Here is a 19,604-nt window from a genome sequence, read left to right as displayed (position 1 = left end):
TGGTTTAGAGAGGTCTTCGGACTTTTTACCCATAGGCTCTGTAAGTAGGAATTCCTCTCCTTCCGCTAAGGCTGGGGCTGGGCATGCCCTAGTCATGACCCCAGTACACTGGGGAAGCCGAGAGGCAGCCAGACCCTCCCTTGGCATAGGAATGGCTGAGCCTTTTCTTCAAGCTGACGGGGTTGTTTGGAGGGAAATACGCTCTGTTATGTGATTTATGTTGTCCAAAAGGAGAAAACATGTTAGTCCCTTAGGGCAAGCAGAGCTTTTCCTGGCACTTGGATATGAAATAAATCTCTGGAGTAGGACTCCACATGGGGGGACTCGGCCACATGCTCACAGTGTTCCCCGCAGCAGTCCTGCAGCAGATGCAATGGCGGATTCCACACAGAGGAGCCAGATGTGGGATGCTCAAACGGAGTTCCGGTGTTTCCAAGTTTTATCTTTCCTTTCTTGGTACTTAGCCAGATTTTTAAAATAAAAATAACAATTTTGTTTTATTATGGAAAATTTTCAAACATATATAAAAATAGAGTAACTGACAGACCACCACGCCTGTGTCACCTAGTTTCAACCATCATCAACTCATTAGCCAGAGTTTTGACCTAGCAGATGTTTGGACATTTAACTATGAATAACCCAGATGTTGTTTGGAATTAGGCTGGCTCACGATGGAAATCAAAATGGGCCTGGAGGGTCCTTGAGCAAGGAGTGGCTTGAATCATCTCCATTTCATTTTCAGAGTTAGGGGCCTGTTTGTCACCTCTTGGCTTGGGATTGTCCTCCTAATCCTGGTTCCAGTTATCCTAGTTAGTATAAACATGTGCTCAAAGAATGACTTTGATGCTCTTACAACAAACCCAGGATATCGGAGATAGACAAGGAAGAAGGAGGAGAAGATCCTGTGCCTCTGCAGACCTCTCCTGCAAGACTACTGCTTTTTATGGCTAACAGCCTTTTATGACGTCAGTTTATTTCAGTGAACACCTAAGCATCCATTATGTCTGAGTAACTAGAGTCCCAGACATCAAGGGCTTCTAGTTCTGGTGAATTGCCTGAAGTTCCCAGGTCTGTTCATGAGCGATTAGGTGCTTTATGTTTAAGAGGTACTTTCAACCACCAGATAGGATAGTTTTTAACTGGATCCTGCCACCTTATTTGAATAAATTCAGTAGTAGTCTCAGATTACAGGAACTTAGAATCAGTGAACCAAAGGGACAGTCAGTAATGTAGAGCTAATGAAGGCAGCCTGACAGCAAGGGAGGAGGTAGAAAAACCACAGAAATCTGGAATGAGAACTAAAATGCCACCTTTGCCAGGGTTATTTGAGAGTTATCAACTCATTAGCTAGAGTTTTGACCTAGCAGATGCCCTTAAGGTGAAGGGCCTCCCCACATGCATCTTCTGAACCCGAGGCCATCACAGTAATGAGGGGACAGTATGCAGCTGTGAATGACAAAGGATTTGGAATTAGACAATATGAGTTCAAGCCTTGACCTTCTGCTTGCCAGCTGGGACACCTGACATAATTTACCTGACCTCTTTTTTGAGTCTGTTCTCAATTCTTAAGACAGATCTGGTAATAACCACCTGACAGACGTGGTGAAGGTTAATGCAATAATTTCACTGAAGCAAGCTTTATAAACAATGAAATTCAATATCTAGTCAGCTGGGCTTTTTATGTTCATACCGATGTCACTGGTATATATAAAAAAGACAAGTATATTTTCTGTATATGTTCTTTAAGGGAGAAAGTAAAATAGAATTATAAGTTCCGATCCATAAAGCAAGAAATATAGCTGCTGAGAAGACTTATCTCACTGGAATGATATCTTCACCAACAAGTAGGCTTTACTGAGAGAGGTAAAATGACAGAGAATTAGACTGAAAAGGTGAGTTGGGGCCAGACTGTCAGGGGCCTTGAGTGCTGTGTTAGGGGTTTAGATTTATTTGTGATATTTGGCTCTATATTACATAAAGTATTGAAATAGAAAAATGCCAAAAAAATCAGAATCAGGGAATACATACATTAGAAGTCTATACGCAAGTTAGAAAGGAGAAATAGTCATGTAGTCATAGAGCCCTATATAGTTGTTAAAGCTAAACTTCAACTAGACCCTGAGCTTACAGCAGCCCAAATAAAAAAGAAAAAAAAAAGAGTAACCACATGATTTGCATCGTTCTCGAGGATGAAACATCAGTTCTAAAGACTAGCAAAACTGTGGCACTTAAATGAGTGAATTTTCTTGGGTAAGAGTTCGTAAATGGTGCACGAAGTGATATGTAGTATATAATGTTCTCAACAATATCCTCATAGTAGGTGTGATACTAGGTTTAACAGGGATGTTTCTGATGTTTCTTTTCTTTTCTTTTTCTTTTTGTTTTTTTGAGACAGAGGTTCACTCTTGTTGCCCAGGCTGGAGTGCAATGGCGTGATCTCGGCTCACCGCAACCTCTGCCTCCCAGGTTCAAGCGATTCTCCTGCCTCAGCCTCCCTAGTAGCTGGGATTACAGGCATGTGCCACCACGCCTGGCTAATTTTGTATTTTTAGTAGAGACAGGGTTTCTCCATGTTGGTCAGGCTGGTCTCGAACTCCCGACCTCAAGTGATCCACCCTCCTTGGCCTCCCAAAGTGTTGGGATTACAGGCGTGAGCCACTGCACCTGACCCAGGGATGTTTCTTATAGGGCTCTTCAATATTTAATTGAGAATGTAACGTGAAATAACAACTCAGTGAAAGCAGTTCTGCCAAAGGAACAAGAGAATATGGTCCAAGATTCAGTTTTCTGATGGTTGGACTCGATTTAGGTGTAGAAAGCTTGACTATGTGGAGGAAGGGTTGAATTCTACCTGGGTACAGTTCTTCAAAGACATTGGTCTTCCCAACTAGACTTTGATTATGGTAAAGGCCTATTTACACCCCACTGTCACTCTCTGTCTGCTCATATCAATTTACACTTCTTTATAGCACTTACACAATGTGACAGGAAACTATATATATTTATTGTCCCTCTAGGATGTTATCTGACATGGAGCATGTCCTTTTCTTCCACTAGAATGGGGACTGTGTCCTTTCGACCTTCACCGCATCTCTAGTATGTACAATATTGCTGGACACATGGCAGGGTTCAAAAAACATGTGTTTTGAATGAATGGAATTAATGAATACGTGTTGGATAATATCCAGTTTAGGTTAAAGTATCTGGTAAGAGCCAGTTATTGTATAATGCTGAGTAAAGATACCGCTTATGCTTGGAAGATCACCTAAGGTGGTAGGACTGACGTCATCATGTGAAAATGGAAGACCCAGACATAATTTCCCCGAATAAATAACCATCCAGCTTCTGCTTTGAGATGGCTGTGGGATTACTCATCTTCAGTGTCTGGGTGTTATCTGAATAAAACAAACTATTGTAATGAAACAAGGTAATTTAACGTAAAGCAACATTATTATGTGCAATGCATTTTCAGGTCCGTTTTGGCACAAGAACTATCTTTTCCAAAATTTTATACTGAGCCAGAGTTCTTACAGTAGCCTATAAAGCCTACATCAGGGTTTCTCAAGCTCAGCACCACTGACATTTGGGACTGGATAGTTTCTTGCTGTGGGACCTGCCCTGTTCATTGTAAGGTGTTTAGCAGCACCCCTGAACTCTATCCGCCAGAGGCCAGTAGCAAGCCCCCAGCTGTGACAACCAAAAAGTATGTCAAGACATTGCTAAATGTCTTCTGGGAAGTAATATGGTCCCTAGTTGAAAACCACCATCCCACAGGATTTGACTGCACACCCAGTGACCTCTCATGTGACACTATTCTCTCTGTTATTTGCTATACTCTAGCCACACTGGTTTCTGGATCTTGAGCATGTGAGGCATGGTCCACTTTGAAGTCTTTGCACTGGCTGTTCCCCTTACCTGGAATACCTTTCCTCGGATGCCTCCGTGGCCACTCTGCACCTCCAGCAAGTCCTGGCCCTGTTGCCACTTTCTCTGTACATCCTGTTTTAAATTGTATCCTTCGTAACAGCTCTTCCACTTCTGTTCCCTATCTCCGTTTTTCCCCATGCCATTTACTGTACCATTTTCTATAATTTACTATACCATTTTCTCATTCATTTTGTTCATTGTCAGTCAACCCTACTAGAATATAAACCCCAGGAGAGGTCTTGTTCACTTCCGTGACCCTCAGCTCCTAGAACAGTGCCTGGCACATAATATGTGCTTAAAACACATTTGTTGAAAGGACAAATAAGTGAATGCATGTGTGATTGGTTTTTTTTTAACTGAGAAATTTCCTTATTAATTTTTTTTCTTTTTTTATTGAGACGGAGTCTCACTCTGTCGCCAGGCTGGAGTGCAGTGGTGCGATCTCGGCTCACTGCAACCTCTGCGTCTCGGGTTCAAGCGATTCTCCTGCCTCGACCTCCTGAGTGAAGTGGGACTACAGGCACGTGCCACCACGCCCAGTTAATTTTTTTTTTGTATTTTTAGTAGAGACGGGGTTTCACCATGTTCACCATGTTAGCCATGTTTTGATCTCTTGACCTTGTGATCCACCCACCTCGACCTCCCAAAATGCTGGGATTAGAGGGGTGAGCCACTGTGCCCAGCCTTTTCTTTCTTTCTTTCTTTCTTTCTTTTTTTTTTTCAGACACAGTGTCCCATTCTGTTACCCAGACTGGAGTGCAGTGGCATGATCATAGCTCACTACAACCTCGAATTCCTGGGGTAATGCAGTCATCTTCCCTCAGCTTCCCAAGTAGCAGGCACTGCATCTTCCCACAGCTGACCGACTGGGAACGTTTCATCAATGTACAAATGGCATATTTGACTTCAAGCTGTTGAGGAAAATTGAGATTCTTTATTGGGTTTTAAAATTAATCTCTGAGGGTCACTGTTCCTTTTACTTGAAAAGTACATTTCCATGTACTTATATAATACTTTTACAAGGAAGTATCTTTCTGTAATTTAGCTAAGCTGCTAATTTTAAGTAAGTTTATTTTGCCCCTTATGCTGGTGGAGTTAATTGGACTTAAATTAGTGATTAGTGATATCACAGGCAATGAGCTAAACTTCAGTGGTCAAACACGGTTCTTCACAAAAGATGTGCTAATATAGTTTCCTATAATAAACATTCATAATCTCTTATAAGTCAACAGTCTTAAAACTACCAAAACAAACTTTTTCATATTATAGGAAAGCTCTTTCTTCTTAGAAAATAGACAGAGAGAAATCTAACTTTATGGATGCTGTGATCGAGAATATGCAAATATTTAACGGAAATTTTATGGTCATGAATATGTTAAACATTTGTTAACCTCCTTCCTCATCTATCAATCAAAATTTAAGAATCAGTTTTGTTTTACTTTCTCAAAAGCAATTGTTTCAACAGTTTCTTCAGGTTTCTTTCAAGGCTCCTGCTTGCAATAAAGCAAAACAAAATGGATGGCTTCTGTTTTATCTCTAAATTCAATCAAAGCTAACTTGAAGAGGCTGGGTGTGGTGGCTCATGCCTGTAATCCCAGCACTTTGGGAGGCTGAGGCAGGAGGATCACCCTGAAGTCAGGAGTTCGAGACCAGCCTGGCTAACATGGTGAAACCCTGTCTCTACTAAAAATATAAAAAATTAGCTGGCCATGGTGGCAGGAGCTTGTAATCCCAGCTACTTGGGAGGCTGAAGCGTGAGAATCGCTTGCACCCAGGAGGTAGAGGTTGCAGTGAGCTGAGATCGTGCCACTGTACTCCAACCTGGGTGAAAGAGTGAGACTCTGTCTCAAAAAAAAAAAAAAAAGCTAACTTGAAGATATTTAATTTGGGGCTTTTAATAATTTCTTTCCATAAGCAGCATAGTTTCCATGGAACGCACTAGATGAATTACATGCTAAATGTATCCCTCAAATAATCAAGCAAATTTATCTGCAGTATGGAATGTCTGGATACAAACCAAGTAAATTTTAGAGGCCAGCTGCCAAGACCAATGACATATAGTAATTTGTCATGATTTGGAGGCCTGCTTTGGGACTGTATGCACTGGGCGTGCACTGCATTGACATTTCAAAGGTGGCCACAAATCTTCCGACGCACAGAGAGCTCCAAACAGGACTTACGCACATGTCAAATATGTACTCTCTTATGCATCTGAGCAAGGACAAGATTGTCCTTAGAAGATAGTTCTAAAAAAAGGAGTTTCCTGTTAAAAAAAAAAAACCAACCTTTCTGACAGCTTGTCTTAGCTTCCAGCTACAAATACAAAAGGGAAAAACTCAAAACACGATGAAAAAACAGATAGATCCTCATTTTATTGCTAGAATGAAGAGGGAATTTCCATTTACCACAAAGAGGTGAGAGATGATAGAAATAGAAGGCAGAAAATATAGCTCCAGCTTAAGAAGAAAGGCTATTTTTTTTAAAAAAAAATTCTAATTGCTTTAGCTTCTAAGATATCATTGAAGAATGTATTATTAAACTAAAGGAGACTTGATTATGTGGATTACAATAACCTGTCATATTCCCTTACCAAAAAACCATATTCTGTTAACAGAAGAAAGGCACCTATATAACATTTGGCAGTTTGGTTGAGCTAAATGTCATATCCTATTGTCTGGTGTCTTGGTTGGTTTCTGAGGGGTCTGCACACTTCTTTGTCAGTCACTTGTTGTGAGGGACATCCTCCTATGCAGTGTCAAACATGATCTCATGTGCAAGGGACAGCTTTTTCTTAGAAAGAAGTCTATTGGGGAAAGAGGGTGAAGGGAGAGTGAAATGGAAGGCAGTAGAAGTGTAACTACTGATAGAAGCCAGCCATATTAAAACCATTTTGCATAATGACTTCAGTGGGTGTTCCTTCTAGGAGCATAAGGTTGAATCAGTACTAGGAAATCTAGATATTGAATTCATGTCATAATAGGTCACAGATGAAAACAATAGATCATTTCTCTAGGAGCTAAAATGGCATTTGATAAAATTTCACAGTCATTCCAACAATCTAGTTAGTGGTAAATTCTACCAACATCCCTTTAAGGTCAAAATTATTCTGGAAGAGCTGCCAACGTAACCTTGAGAACTGGAGAAGAAAAAATGACATTATTACTATTTGCAATTGTTCTGAACTTATTGTTATTATTTGGTCTTGTGTCATATAGAAAACCTGGAAATCAACTAAAAACTCTGACCTGTACTGAAAGCTCAGTGTGATAACTGGAAACAAAACCCTAGTATTCTATTTCTGAGTAATAATTACTAGCAAGTATCATGGGTATTAACAAGAATAGGATGAAGAAGATATCTCATTATCAATAGCTACCAAAACATAAATATTCAGGAGTCAATTTATCAAGAAATGTGCAGGAACTATGAAACTTGATTGAGAGACAAAAACATATTAAAGAGAAGAGTGGATAACTCTTTTCTCTTCGAGGGGAAGGCAGGCAGTGGGTTGTGCTTATGGGGGTACTGTGTGGAGATCCTGAGTTGACAGTGCTTGGAGAAGAGAAGAGGAGAGTCTCTTTCTAAGATCGGCAGCAGGAGGCTGAGGCCAGGGAGAGGCAGGGAGGGTGAAGGGACAATGGCTGGGGAATGGTAGAGACTGAACACCTGCCCCATGTGCCAGGCTTGGAGATGAGCTGGGCAAGGGACTTTTGTCTGTTTTGTTTAGATTTTCTTAAGTAGTAAGATCTGCTAATGTCATTGTCCTTTGCCCCTCCTCCTCTCTTCCTCATAAAAATCTTCTGTAATGATCTATATTACTTTGCGTAGGCTTTGGGGACAGATTTGTGGTTTATTTCAGACATGCCACTACCCCCAGGCTGGCATTAAGAAGGGGAAACAAACCCAGTTTTGTTTGTAATTTTACAACTATCTCAGAAATGAAGCTTCGAGTCAAATTCCATTCTCTGTGTCTGAGTTATGGTCTTTTACTGAGATAATGTTAATATCATAAGCTATACAAAATGGTTGCTTGAATTATACTCCTTTTATTTTCCCTTGTACTCAGATAATCTGCATGGCTGTACATTGAGGCCGGTTGAAGGAGTGATTTGGTGCGTTTTCTCAGTGCTCTGAAGGGATGCTCTGGGTTGGACATTTGATGACATTTTTGTTACAAGTGCTATCTCTGTTGAAGGATTTTAGTTGGTTGGAGTGACATCTAATTTAATGGCTGTAGCACAATCTATCTGCTCTAGCAAAATTGCCATTTCCATGTCTGGTCAGCAAAACTTCAATTTTAGCGTAAAACAAGTTCATTTCATTTCTATTTTAGGAAGATTGAAAATGATGGGGATAAATATGAACAAATAATAGAAAAATGTGTTTGAGATTAGACTGTAAGACTATTTTTCTTAAAGCTAGGATTTCAACTAGATTATGACATAAGTGATTTGATTAGATTGCTGATTATAAAAAGGAAGTGGTTCTTTTGAACTTTGAGTCTCACAGCCAAGGCACACTGTTGAGAGGCGCCAGGTAACAGACACTGTATTTTTTTGTGTTTTAGGCAACTTTTTCCTGTACCTGTGAGGAGCAGTACGTGGGTACTTTCTGTGAAGAATACGATGCTTGCCAGAGGAACCCTTGTCAGAACAACGCGAGCTGTATTGATGCAAATGAAAAGCAAGATGGGAACAATTTCACCTGTGTTTGCCTTCCCGGTACGATATATACTCATGGTTCAGTTATTAGGTGTATATCTGTACAACATGCACTTCTCTCTCTCCTTTTTTATTTCCATAGGTTTTTGGGGAACAGGTGGTATTTGGTTACATGAGTAAGTGCTTTAGTGGTGGTTTGTAAGGTTTCGGTGCACTCATCACCCAAGCAGTGTACACCCGATTTGTGGTCTTTCATTCCTCATCCCCTTCTCACCCTTCCCCCTGAGTCCCCAAAGTTCATTGTATCATTCATATACCTTTGCATCCTCGTAGCTTAGCTCCCATTTATAAGTGAGAACATATAATGTTTGGTTTTCCATTCCTGAGTTACTTCTCTTAGAATAATATTATCCAGTCCCATCCAGGTTGCTGTGAATGCCGTTAATTAATTTATTATTATTATTATTTTTTGAGACAGAGTCTCACTCTGTTTCCCAGTCTGGGGTGCAATGGTGTGATCTCGGCTCACTGCAACCTCTGCCTCCTGGGCTCCAGTGATTCTCCTGCCTCAGCCTCCCAAGTAGCTGGGATTACAGGCATGCGCCACCACACCCAGCTAATTTTTGTGTTTTTAGTAGAGATGGGGTTTCATCATGTTGGCTAGGCTGGTCTTGAACTTCTGACCTCAGGTGATCCACCTGCCTCCACCTCCCAAAATGCTGGGATTACAGGCATGAGATACTTTGCCCAGCCTAATTCGTCCCTTTTCATGGCTAAGTAGTATTCCATTGTGTGTACTTGTTTCTTTATCCACTCGTTGATTGATGGGCATTTGAGCTGGTTCCACATTTTCAGCATACACTTCTTAGTTAAGGATGGTTAAACAATGCTTTGTGCAGCTGTTGAACAAGGCAGCTTCAAGATCTCATTTGGTTCTATCAGTCTCTGCTTTATGTAATCAGGGAATGGAAGAAGAAGGTTCACATGGAGCTACACAATATGTCCCTTGGCTTTCTGCCATTAGAGTGCTTCCGTTTCAGCATTACCCCATTTTTGTTCTGGAAAAATAATATTCCTGGTCCAATAGAGGCTTGGATATTTTAAAAACAATTCCACAGGTATATACTGAGTGTGGGCTGGCACTGTGCAGGGTGATTATGTTAAGTAACTGAAGAAAACCCAGGATAAACCACAAAAGCCATCAATTCTTCCTGTTTATATTAATTTCCTTTTGTTCACGTACATTTGTTAGTTCAAGTTCCTGCTACCTTATTCTCCACAATGGTAAGTTTTTCACATTTCTTGATTAACGTGGTGTGTCCTTGGATGTTACATGAGACTTGGAAATCCTCAGAGCACATCGAGGGCCTCTAGGGAGAGTGCAGTGGACAGTGTGCCTGTAGACTTCATGCTCTGACAATCATCTTAATTGACTTACTGCTCAGCCAACTTGATTACAAACCCTTCAGGAGCAGGAATGACATTTTACCAGGGAATGTTTTGACACAGCTATTTTGATGCATCTTCAAAGCAAACACCAAGTTGTTCTTGTTTTGTTATAAAATAATGTGCAAAAACTGACATCATCTTTCCTCTTTCCATCCTATTCTCTTGCCAGCTTCTGACACTGGGTGGGGATTCAGGATAAGGTAGGAGTTGGAGGGTGAAAAAAGGGATGGAACGAAGTGGGCATTGGGGTTATTAAGTACTCATTGTAAGAAACAAGAGTGCCAACATAGTCGAAATTTGTAAAAGTGAAATTCATTCACTTTTCTATTCCCACCTAAACTTTATCAAATCCTAGGGATAGGTTAATATTTTAGTATATTCTTTCATTGTGTGAGTGTGTGTGTGTGTGTCTGTGTGTAGGTCAGAGTGTGTGTATTTCTCTTGCAGGCCAGATGATTAAGTATTCTTCTACATGTTTTTAAAAAGTGATATGATCCCTGTTGTTCTGTAACTTGCCTTTTTTCAGTGTGTATTTGGCAGTAGATCACAGACATTGTACCAAGTCAGTTCGTATGGAGTCACCTCATTCGTTTTAACAGTTACGTGGTGTCCCCAAATTTTTATCTCCAGGTCAGACTCCCCTCCAGACCTACTTACTTGACAACCTACATGGCCTCTCCATTTAGGTGTCCCAGGACACCCTAAGCTCAGTCATCTCCAAGCTGACCTCATTGTGCTCCCAGCCCGACACAGCTCGTCTTCCAGTGTTCCATCCATTTCTAGAAGCCAGACATCTAAAGTCATCCTAGGTGCCTCCCTCTCCCGCCCTCTTTGTATGTTTTCCACCTCCAATGCTCTCCATTTTACCACCTAGAGAATTCTCAAATCCTCACCCTCTGCAGGCCCACTGCCAACACTTTCAGGCCAGTGGCCTTTGCCCCTTGCCTGTGCCGCTGAGATGGCCTCCTGCTGTTCCTCCAACAATTCTTGACCCTGCTGCATGGGTTCTCATGTCAAAGTGAGCATCGGCCTTTGTCTCATCCATGCCCAGACCCTCCATTCCCCACATGGCAGCAGGGGATCCCTTCCCAGTGAGATTCTGATGTAGTTGCTTTTCTGTGTAAACTTGTTTTTCACATTGCTCTTTGAACAGAGATTGAAATCCTTGGCCTCATCGTGCTCCAGGATATCTCTTTTGCCTGCTTTTCCAGCCCTATCTCACCCCCATGTCTCCCTTGCCCTGGTTTCAGCCACCTTGACCTTTTACCTCTGTAATCACTTGACTTCTCCTCTGCCACAGGATCCACCCTCTCATCCTTGTGCTTGGACAATACTTCCTCCCTGTCTCCTTTTTGCTTGGTTAACTACTCCCAGATCTCTGTTGCTTCAGGCCTCTATTAAATGCCCCTTTTCTCAGGAAGTCTTGGCTGAAGGCTTCAAGATAAATCTCTCTCCATTTTTCTCTTCTATAGCCCCGTGTTCCTTCCTTTACAGTACCGTCTGTTTTCAGCGTACATTTGTGTGTGTGACTCTTTGATTACTACCTGTCTTCCCTTTTTTATTTTATATTTTATTTTATTTTGAGACAGAGTCTTGCTTTTGTCGCCCGGGTTGGAATGCAGTGGCATGATCTTGGCTCACTGCAACCTCTGTTTTCTGGGTTCAAGTGATTCTCCTGCTTCAGCCCTCCTAAGTAGCGGGGATTACAGGAGCCCGCTACCGCACCTGGGTAATTTTTGTATTTTTAGTAGAGACAAGGTTTCACCATGATGGCCAGGCTGGTCTCAAACTCCTGACCTCAGGTGATCCACCTACCTTGGCCTCCCAAAATCCTGGAATTACAGGAGTGAGCCACTGCACCTGGCCTGTCTTCACTTTTTTAAAGGATGGTTAAGCCACATGAGGGCAGGGCCTGGATCAGTTTTGTTCATGATTGTATTCCACAGTGTCTGACAAATTGTGGATACTCGGTCAATGTGTTGATGAGATGAATTAATGAAAGAGTATAAATGTATACAGATGTTTGAAGCTATTCCTCTATTGATGAATCTTTTAGATGGTTGCAATTTCTCTTTTGGAAGTAATGTTAAACAAACGAAGATCCTTTTACAAATAGTCTCAATCAGAGCTGGCAAGTGGAGGTTTGATATTTTATCTGGGTTTGTTCTCAAAGAGGCTTCATTTAAAAAGGATTTTATGTGCACAGAATTGAATTGATGCTAATACTTGGTTTGTGGCACTCTCCGATCTTGTTCATGCATAGCCTGTTTTTACATATTTACTAAGCCCTAGTGAAACCACTACCAAAAACAGAAGTTGTTTCTGAAAACTAACCTGAGAGCCTCCTCCTTTGTTCATCCCTTCGCCTCTCCTTTCCCTCCAGAGATAACAACCACCCTGAATCTTGAGGTGATCAGTTCTTTGTTTTCTTTTCTTTTGTTTTTGGAGATGGAGTCTCGCTCTGTTGCCCAGGCTGGAGTGCAGTGGCATGATCTTGGCTCACTGCAAGCTCTACCTCCTGGGTTCATGCCATCCTCCTGCCTCAGCCTCCTGAGTAGCTGGGACTACAGGTGCCCGCCACCACACCCGGCTAATTTTTTTGTATTTTTAGTAGAGACGGGGTTTCACCATGGTAGCCAGGATGGTCTCGATCTCCTGACCTCTTGATCTGCCCACCTCGGCCTCCCAAAGTGCTGGGATTACAGGCGTGAGCCACTGCACCCGGCCTGTTTTCCTTTTTAATCATTTTAATATTTACATGTTTTTATAGAAACATTTATTTTTAATTCTTTTAAAATTTACAAAAATGGTATCATGCATGATTCGTGTTATGGTATCATGCATGCAATTCTCTGGTACTTACTTTTTCACTTAATACTATTATTACTAAGACATCCATAGTGCTGGAGTTGACTGCCATATAAAATTCGATTCTATGAACAGGGACAGATATGCATTCTTGTATGTCTTCTGTTGTGTATGTGCTTGAGGTTTTTAAGGTATATACCTGGAAGTAAAATTGTGGAACATAAAATATGTAATTGACCAATTATAGGATGTCATATCAAACTGTTTTTTCCAAGTGTTGCACTAATATCTACTTACATGTGCAGTATATAAGAGAGTTTGTAGACTCACATCTTCTTCAACATTTGGTAGTGGCAGAATTTTTAATGCTTGCCAACTGGATAGGTATAAAAAGGTAACTCATTATGGCCTCTGTAGTCTGCTGAACACTAATAATGCTGACCTCCTCTTCATATGTTTATTTGCCATTATCTGCGTGTGTATGCGCACTCTTCTTGATTTGTTAGAATTCTTTATTTTTGATACTAATAATTTGTTATACAAATTGTAAATATGTTCTTCAAGCTTGTAACTTGTCTTTTGACTTCAAGGGCTCTTTTGGGGAATAGACATTATAGTTTTCAAACTTTACTTTTCTGGTTAATACATTTATGTCCAATTTAAGAAAATGTTTCCCTCCAGGAAGATCTAAAGGATATTAACCTGTGTTTTCCACTAAACATCTACAATTTTTGTTTTATACCAAAGTCTTTAATCAATATGAATTTGATATACTATATATTTATATAGTATGAAATAGGGATCCAGTTTCCTATTTTATAATTTTATTTTTAATCTTCAGAAATACACCATTTCTATAAATACATAGTATATGATACTTTATAATGTGTCCCTATTTCTTCAAAGCTACAGATAGAATTTGGAATAACTAAATAGCTGTGTATTTTAAATTGTGCCTATTATCTTCTCAGCATTTCTGCACTGTCATGGTTGAACCATTGATTTGAAATTTCCAGAAACGTAATTAATTATTTTTGCTTGTTAATAGGAAAAAGAATTTTACTGTTACCATCTAAGGTGATTTAATGTCTCCAATGCTAATATCACATTATAGCACATGTAGGCATATAGGAATCTCCTTGGGCCTTCTAATAACAACAGTAACAATACTAGAAACGTAGTCATGTACCGCCACCATGATGGACCACATACTGACAATCAATGATGAACCACATAAACAATGGTGTGCCATAAGATTACAATGCTTTATTTTGATGGTAACTTTTCTATGTTTAGATATGTTTAGACATGCATAAACAATGATGTGCCATAAAACACAGATTACAATGCTGTGTTTTAATGGTAACTTTTGTATGTTTAGATATGTTTAGACACACAAATACCTATCATTGTGTTGCAATTGCCTACAGTATTCAGTATAATAACATGTTGTACAGATTTGTAGCCCAGGAGCAATAGGCTATCCTGTATAGCCTAGGTGTGTAGTAGGCTGTATCATCTAGGTTTGTGTAAGTACATTCCATTATGTTAGCATAATGATAAAATCACCTAATGACATATTCCTTAGAACATATCCCCATCATTAAGCAATACATGATTGTAATACTTTGACTTTCAGTTGACACCAAGACCATAGCATTGTTTTACTACAAGTATATGAACTTTGATAATTGTGCTTAGACTCCTGGTATGGTTTGGCTCTGTGTCCCCAGCCAAATCTCACCTTGAATTGTAATAATCCCCATGTGTCAAGGGTGGGACGAGGTGGAGATAATTAACTCATGGGGCAGTTTCCCCCATGTTGTTCTTGTGATAGTAAAGTCATTACAAGATTTGATGGTTTGATAATGGTTTTGCTCAGTTCTCAGTCTTCTCTTTCCTGCCACCATGTAAAGAAGGACATGTTTGCTTACTTTTCCACCATAATTATAAGTTTCTTGAGGCCTCCCCAGCCCTGTGGAACTGTGAGTCAATTAAACCTCTTTCCTTTATAAATTACCCAGTTTTGGGTATTTCTTCATAGCAGCATGAGACCTGACTAATACAACTCCGAAACATTTTGGTCGTTGCTGGTAAATTCATCAGAATTGTGCTGGAACCCAAGAGATGGCAAATTGATCTCAATTCACAAAACAGTCATCTTTTATGTCTTCTATTAAAACAACAAAACTGTTTTATAGCCCCACACTTGTAAATAACAGCAAATTCTGGTTTAAGTAAGCTGCTTTCTGACAATAGTTCTACCATTTTCTGAATATTGCAGATTGAAAACTCCCATTTTCATGAAATAATATGAAACTAGATATAGGAGCCTTTGTGCATTGGTCACAGTTTAAATAAGTTTCAAAAATAATATTTTTTACATTGGCATTTACATCATATTATTTTATTTTCTGAGGTTCTTGAAACATGTGTAATTTGCTTAGAGTTAGTTTTCCATGTGTGAGAAAAATCCCTCCATGTGAAAGATCTTTCTTGTTTAATATAATTTTAAGGCAGCCATAGAACCATAGCAGCAATTTAAAATAATACATTTCTGCTCTCCTTGAATCTGTAGCTCTCCTGTCATCTGTCTCACCTTCCACTTTGCCCAAAGGTCACCCCTGCCTCCATCAGGGTCTCTCTGACTCCCAACTACTTTTCTTTTTTTTTTTTAAATTTATTTATTTTTTATTATTATTAAGTTCTAGGGTACATGTGCATAACGTGCAGGTTTGTTACATATGTATACTTGTGCCATGTTGGTGTGCTGCACGCATCAACTCGTCAGCACCCATCAACTCGTCATTTACATCAGGTATAACTCCCAATGCAATCCCTCCCCACTCCCCCCTCCCCATGATAGGCTCCGGTGTGTGATGTTCCCCTTCCCGAGTCCAAGTGATCTCATTGTTCAGTTCCCACCTATGAGTGAGAACATGCGGTGTTTGGTTTTCTGTTCTTGTGATAGTTTGCTAAGAATGATGGTTTCCAGCTGCATCCATGTCCCTACAAAGGACACAAACTCATCCTTTTTTATGGCTGCATAGTATTCCATGGTGTATATGCGCCACATTTTCTTAATCCAGTCTGTCACTGATGGACATTTGGGTTGATTCCAAGTCTTTGCTATTGTGAATAGTGCCGCAATAAACATACGTGTGCATGTGTCTTTATAGCAGCATGATTTATAATCCTTTGGGTATATACCCAGTAATGGGATGGTTGGGTCATATGGTACATCTAGTTCTAGATCCTTGAGGAATCGCCATACTGTTTTCCATAATGGTTGAACTAGTTTACAATCCCACCAACAGTGTAAAAGTGTTCCTATTTCTCCACATCCTCTCCAGCACCTGTTGTTTCCTGACTTTTTAATGATTGCCATTCTAACTGGTGTGAGATGGTATCTCATTGTGGTTTTGATTTGCATTTCTCTGATGGCCAACTACTTTTCTTCATTGCATTTTCACAGAGATGGGTCCAGGGGACCCCCCCCTCCCTGGCTCTGCTGTTTTTTATGCTTTAGCACAAATCTTGATCGGGGTAGAAGAGATTTGGGAAATGTTATCTTGGCATCACAACTCCCTCTTTGCTCATCTATCTGATGACTTGTTCTTGAGTTTCCTTAAGAAGGTTTCTTCTTTGCCAGTTCCAGTTCCCTGCAGGAACCCCCATTCCCATAGGTTTCTCTCTCTCTTTTAGCTTAGCTTCTAGTGCTGCTTTTTTATTGTGGCCAACACACACACACACACACACACACACACACACATACACACACACACACACACACACACTGCAGCAACGCATAATCCTCAAGCCTCAGTGGCTTCCAAGCCAAGGTTAATTTTTGCTTGTGTCATAGTCTGATGAGGGCACTCAGCCTCTAGGCAGTGACTCAGGGTTCCAGGTCCCTTCATGTTGGGAAGATACCATCTTCAAGAAGTGGTCTTCACAGTTGCTGCTGAAGGCAAAGGAACAGCTGGAGAGTCCTATGTAATGTTCTTGGGGCAGTGCCTAGTAGCATCTGCTATCCCTTCCACCACATGCCATTTGCCAGAATTCAGGCCCTTATTCCCTAAAGTCACGGACTAGGAAGAGGAAAGAACATGGGGAACATATCTTGTCCGTGCCATGCCAGGTGCAAGAACCAGTAGCTGTTGGGGCTGGGATTTGAACCCAGGTCCTTCTGCAGGATTATTGATCCTCTTACTATACTGTTTTTCTGTGTTTGCAACTATGTGGTGTGCTGAGTACTTTCCTGTCACAAATGCATGATTTAAGATGATGTAATCCCTCCAGCATTTTCATGTCAAAAGATCTCATTATAATAAAATAAATATTAGGCAATTTTGTCTTAAAAAAAGGGGGCTGATGCTTAAAGGAGAGTTTACTAATGAGTTTAGTTCTGAACATCTTTTGTTTTGTTGTTCATCACTTTATTCTAAAGGATATTACAGGGCCGGGCATGGTGGCTCACGCCTGTAATCCTAGCACTTTGGGAGGCCGAGGCAAGCAGATCACCTGAAGTCAGGAGCTTGAGACTAGCCTGGTCAACATGGTAAAACCCTCTCTCTACTAAAAATACAAAAATTAGCCGGGCATGGTGGCTGGTGTCTGTAATCCTAGTTACTTGGGAGGCTGAGGCAGGAGAATCGCTTGAACCCAGGAGGCAGAGGTTGCAGTGAGCCAAGATCACGCCACTGCACTCCAGCCTGGGCAACAGAGTGAGACACCATCTCAAAAATAAATAAATAAATAAATAAATAAATAAATAAATAAATAAATAAAGGATATTACAAAGGATATAGATGAAGAGATGCATAGGGCATCGATATATGTATGTGACTGGGTGTGTGTACACTCATGTGTGCGTGCAACACACATGTGCACACACACATCACCACAAACCATCTCCTGGTTTTCAAACACAGATCAGTTACATCAGAAGAATACACAACTCAGCTGGGCATGGTAGTTCATGCCTGTAATCTCAGCACTTTGGGAGGCCGAGGCGGGCAGATCACTTGAACCCAGGAGTTTGAGGCCAACCTGGGCAACATGGCAAAACCCCATCTCTACAAACAACTCAAAAGTTAGCTGGGCATGGTGGTGTGCGTCTGTAGTACTAGCTACTTGGGAGGCTGAGATGGGAGGATCGCTTGAGCCCAGGAGGTAGAGGTTGCAGTGAGCTGAGATAGTGCTACTATACTTCAACCCAGGTAACAGAGTGAGATGCTGTCTCAAAACAAACAATCAAACAAACAAACAACAAAAAATATATATAACTCAAAAGATACCTCCACATTACTGGAATCCTATTCAGTTATTAGTTATCACTCCAGTCCATCATACTGCATGAATGTCTCCCAAGCTGTGGCCACTGGGTTTGCAGGTTTCCTTTTTATCTCATTGGGTTCCAAAAGCAGGAGTGGTCTTGGCACACATGTATTGTACCCTTTAAGGCATCTGTTATAATTGAGCTGAAACAATGTCGTCTCTTGCTCTGAGACTCTTTCGATATGATAGTACCTCCCATTTATTTATTCCTTTACCCTTGGCTACTATTTCTCCTTTTTTTCTATTTGTTGTTTATTTTTACTCAACTTTTCCACCTCTGGAAGGGACATTCGGTTTGGTCATCGTGCTGGTCCAGACTGCTGCTAACAATGCTAATCTAGCAAGGGCCTCCCCTCAGTCTATTCCCATTCATGTAGGGTAAGGTTACATAGGCTCTGAACTAGTGAGCCATTTTTACCACCCAGGCAATATAGCTGTACACTCTTCGCCCCAGTTTTGCCAGTTGGGGTCAAAGCATAACCAATCCCCATTAGGTCCTTAGGAATTCTGACATAAGGTTTAAAAACATAGTTACAGTTTTCTGTTTAGAAATCATCCCTGCTTCCAGTACTTGCAGTTGCAGCCCTAGTACAAGGACCATTGTATCAGAGAGAGGAGGAAAAATAATTATTTGGGGGGTAACTTGGGAAAGAAAGAAAAAATTATAGTTGTTATACCAGTGTACTCTCTACCTTGGCAAGAATTGCTTAATCATACCAGCATTTTCCCCATCCCCTCTCCCCAAGATCAGCCAGAGGAAAAAAAATCTAATGGGGACGCCCCGTTAATCCCATTCATATTCAGTGTAAGCACACAGCTGCGAAGCCAGGTAAGCCAGCCCTGCCTGCCTTCTGCCTGTTTCAGAAACCATTGTTTCAATTATCTGTCCTATTTCTCTATCAAACTATCACTCTGAGGAGGATATCTCTACCCATTGTTGGACATTGTGGGCTGTACAGTGTGTTCGCTGGTCTGAAAAAATGATCACCATCTAAATCCATGTAATATCTTCTGTTTCTTGTTTTTTGTTTTGTTATGGCACTCTGAGTGTGTTCATCTTCCGCGGGGTAAACAAAGCCCAGTCCAGAGTCAGCGTCTATTCCCTTTAAGACCTATTTGTAGCTCCCCAGTCTGCCAGCATCAGTCCCACTCACCAGCTATGTTCAGGGCTTTCTTTCCCCACAGAGAATCTGCCCCATAGCCATCAGCAGTCTCTGTCTCTCTTATTGACAAACAGTACAGTTTTGGCATTATGTGCCCAAGGAGGGTGCAAGAGGAACGTGTCTAGATTGATCCCATCTCTGCGCTGCTGCAGGGCCCCTATATCCCGTATCCACCCCTTTCATGGACTCAGGTGAGCACCTCACGGGAGCACCCATAGATATCCATTTGTTGATTCCAGTCACCTTCTGAACCTGG

General features: G+C 40.9%; 1 protein-coding gene across 5 annotated transcripts in view; it reads left to right on the top strand.

Moving 5' to 3' along the window:
- The window catches only part of LOC105473962 (delta/notch like EGF repeat containing), a 363,113-nt gene that overhangs the window by 196,443 nt on the left and 147,066 nt on the right, over window positions 1–19,604 (top strand). For all 5 annotated transcript variants that reach the window (XM_011728232.2, XM_071073494.1, XM_011728235.2 and 2 more), the window contains exon 6: window positions 8,495–8,648. In XM_011728232.2, the coding sequence (XP_011726534.2) occupies window positions 8,495–8,648 (154 nt within the window). The remainder of the gene's footprint in view (window positions 1–8,494; window positions 8,649–19,604) is intronic.

Source organism: Macaca nemestrina, chromosome 11 (assembly GCF_043159975.1).
Source record: "Macaca nemestrina isolate mMacNem1 chromosome 11, mMacNem.hap1, whole genome shotgun sequence".
Taxonomy (NCBI): domain Eukaryota; kingdom Metazoa; phylum Chordata; class Mammalia; order Primates; family Cercopithecidae; genus Macaca; species Macaca nemestrina.
This window is presented reverse-complemented; position numbering and strand designations above follow the sequence as displayed.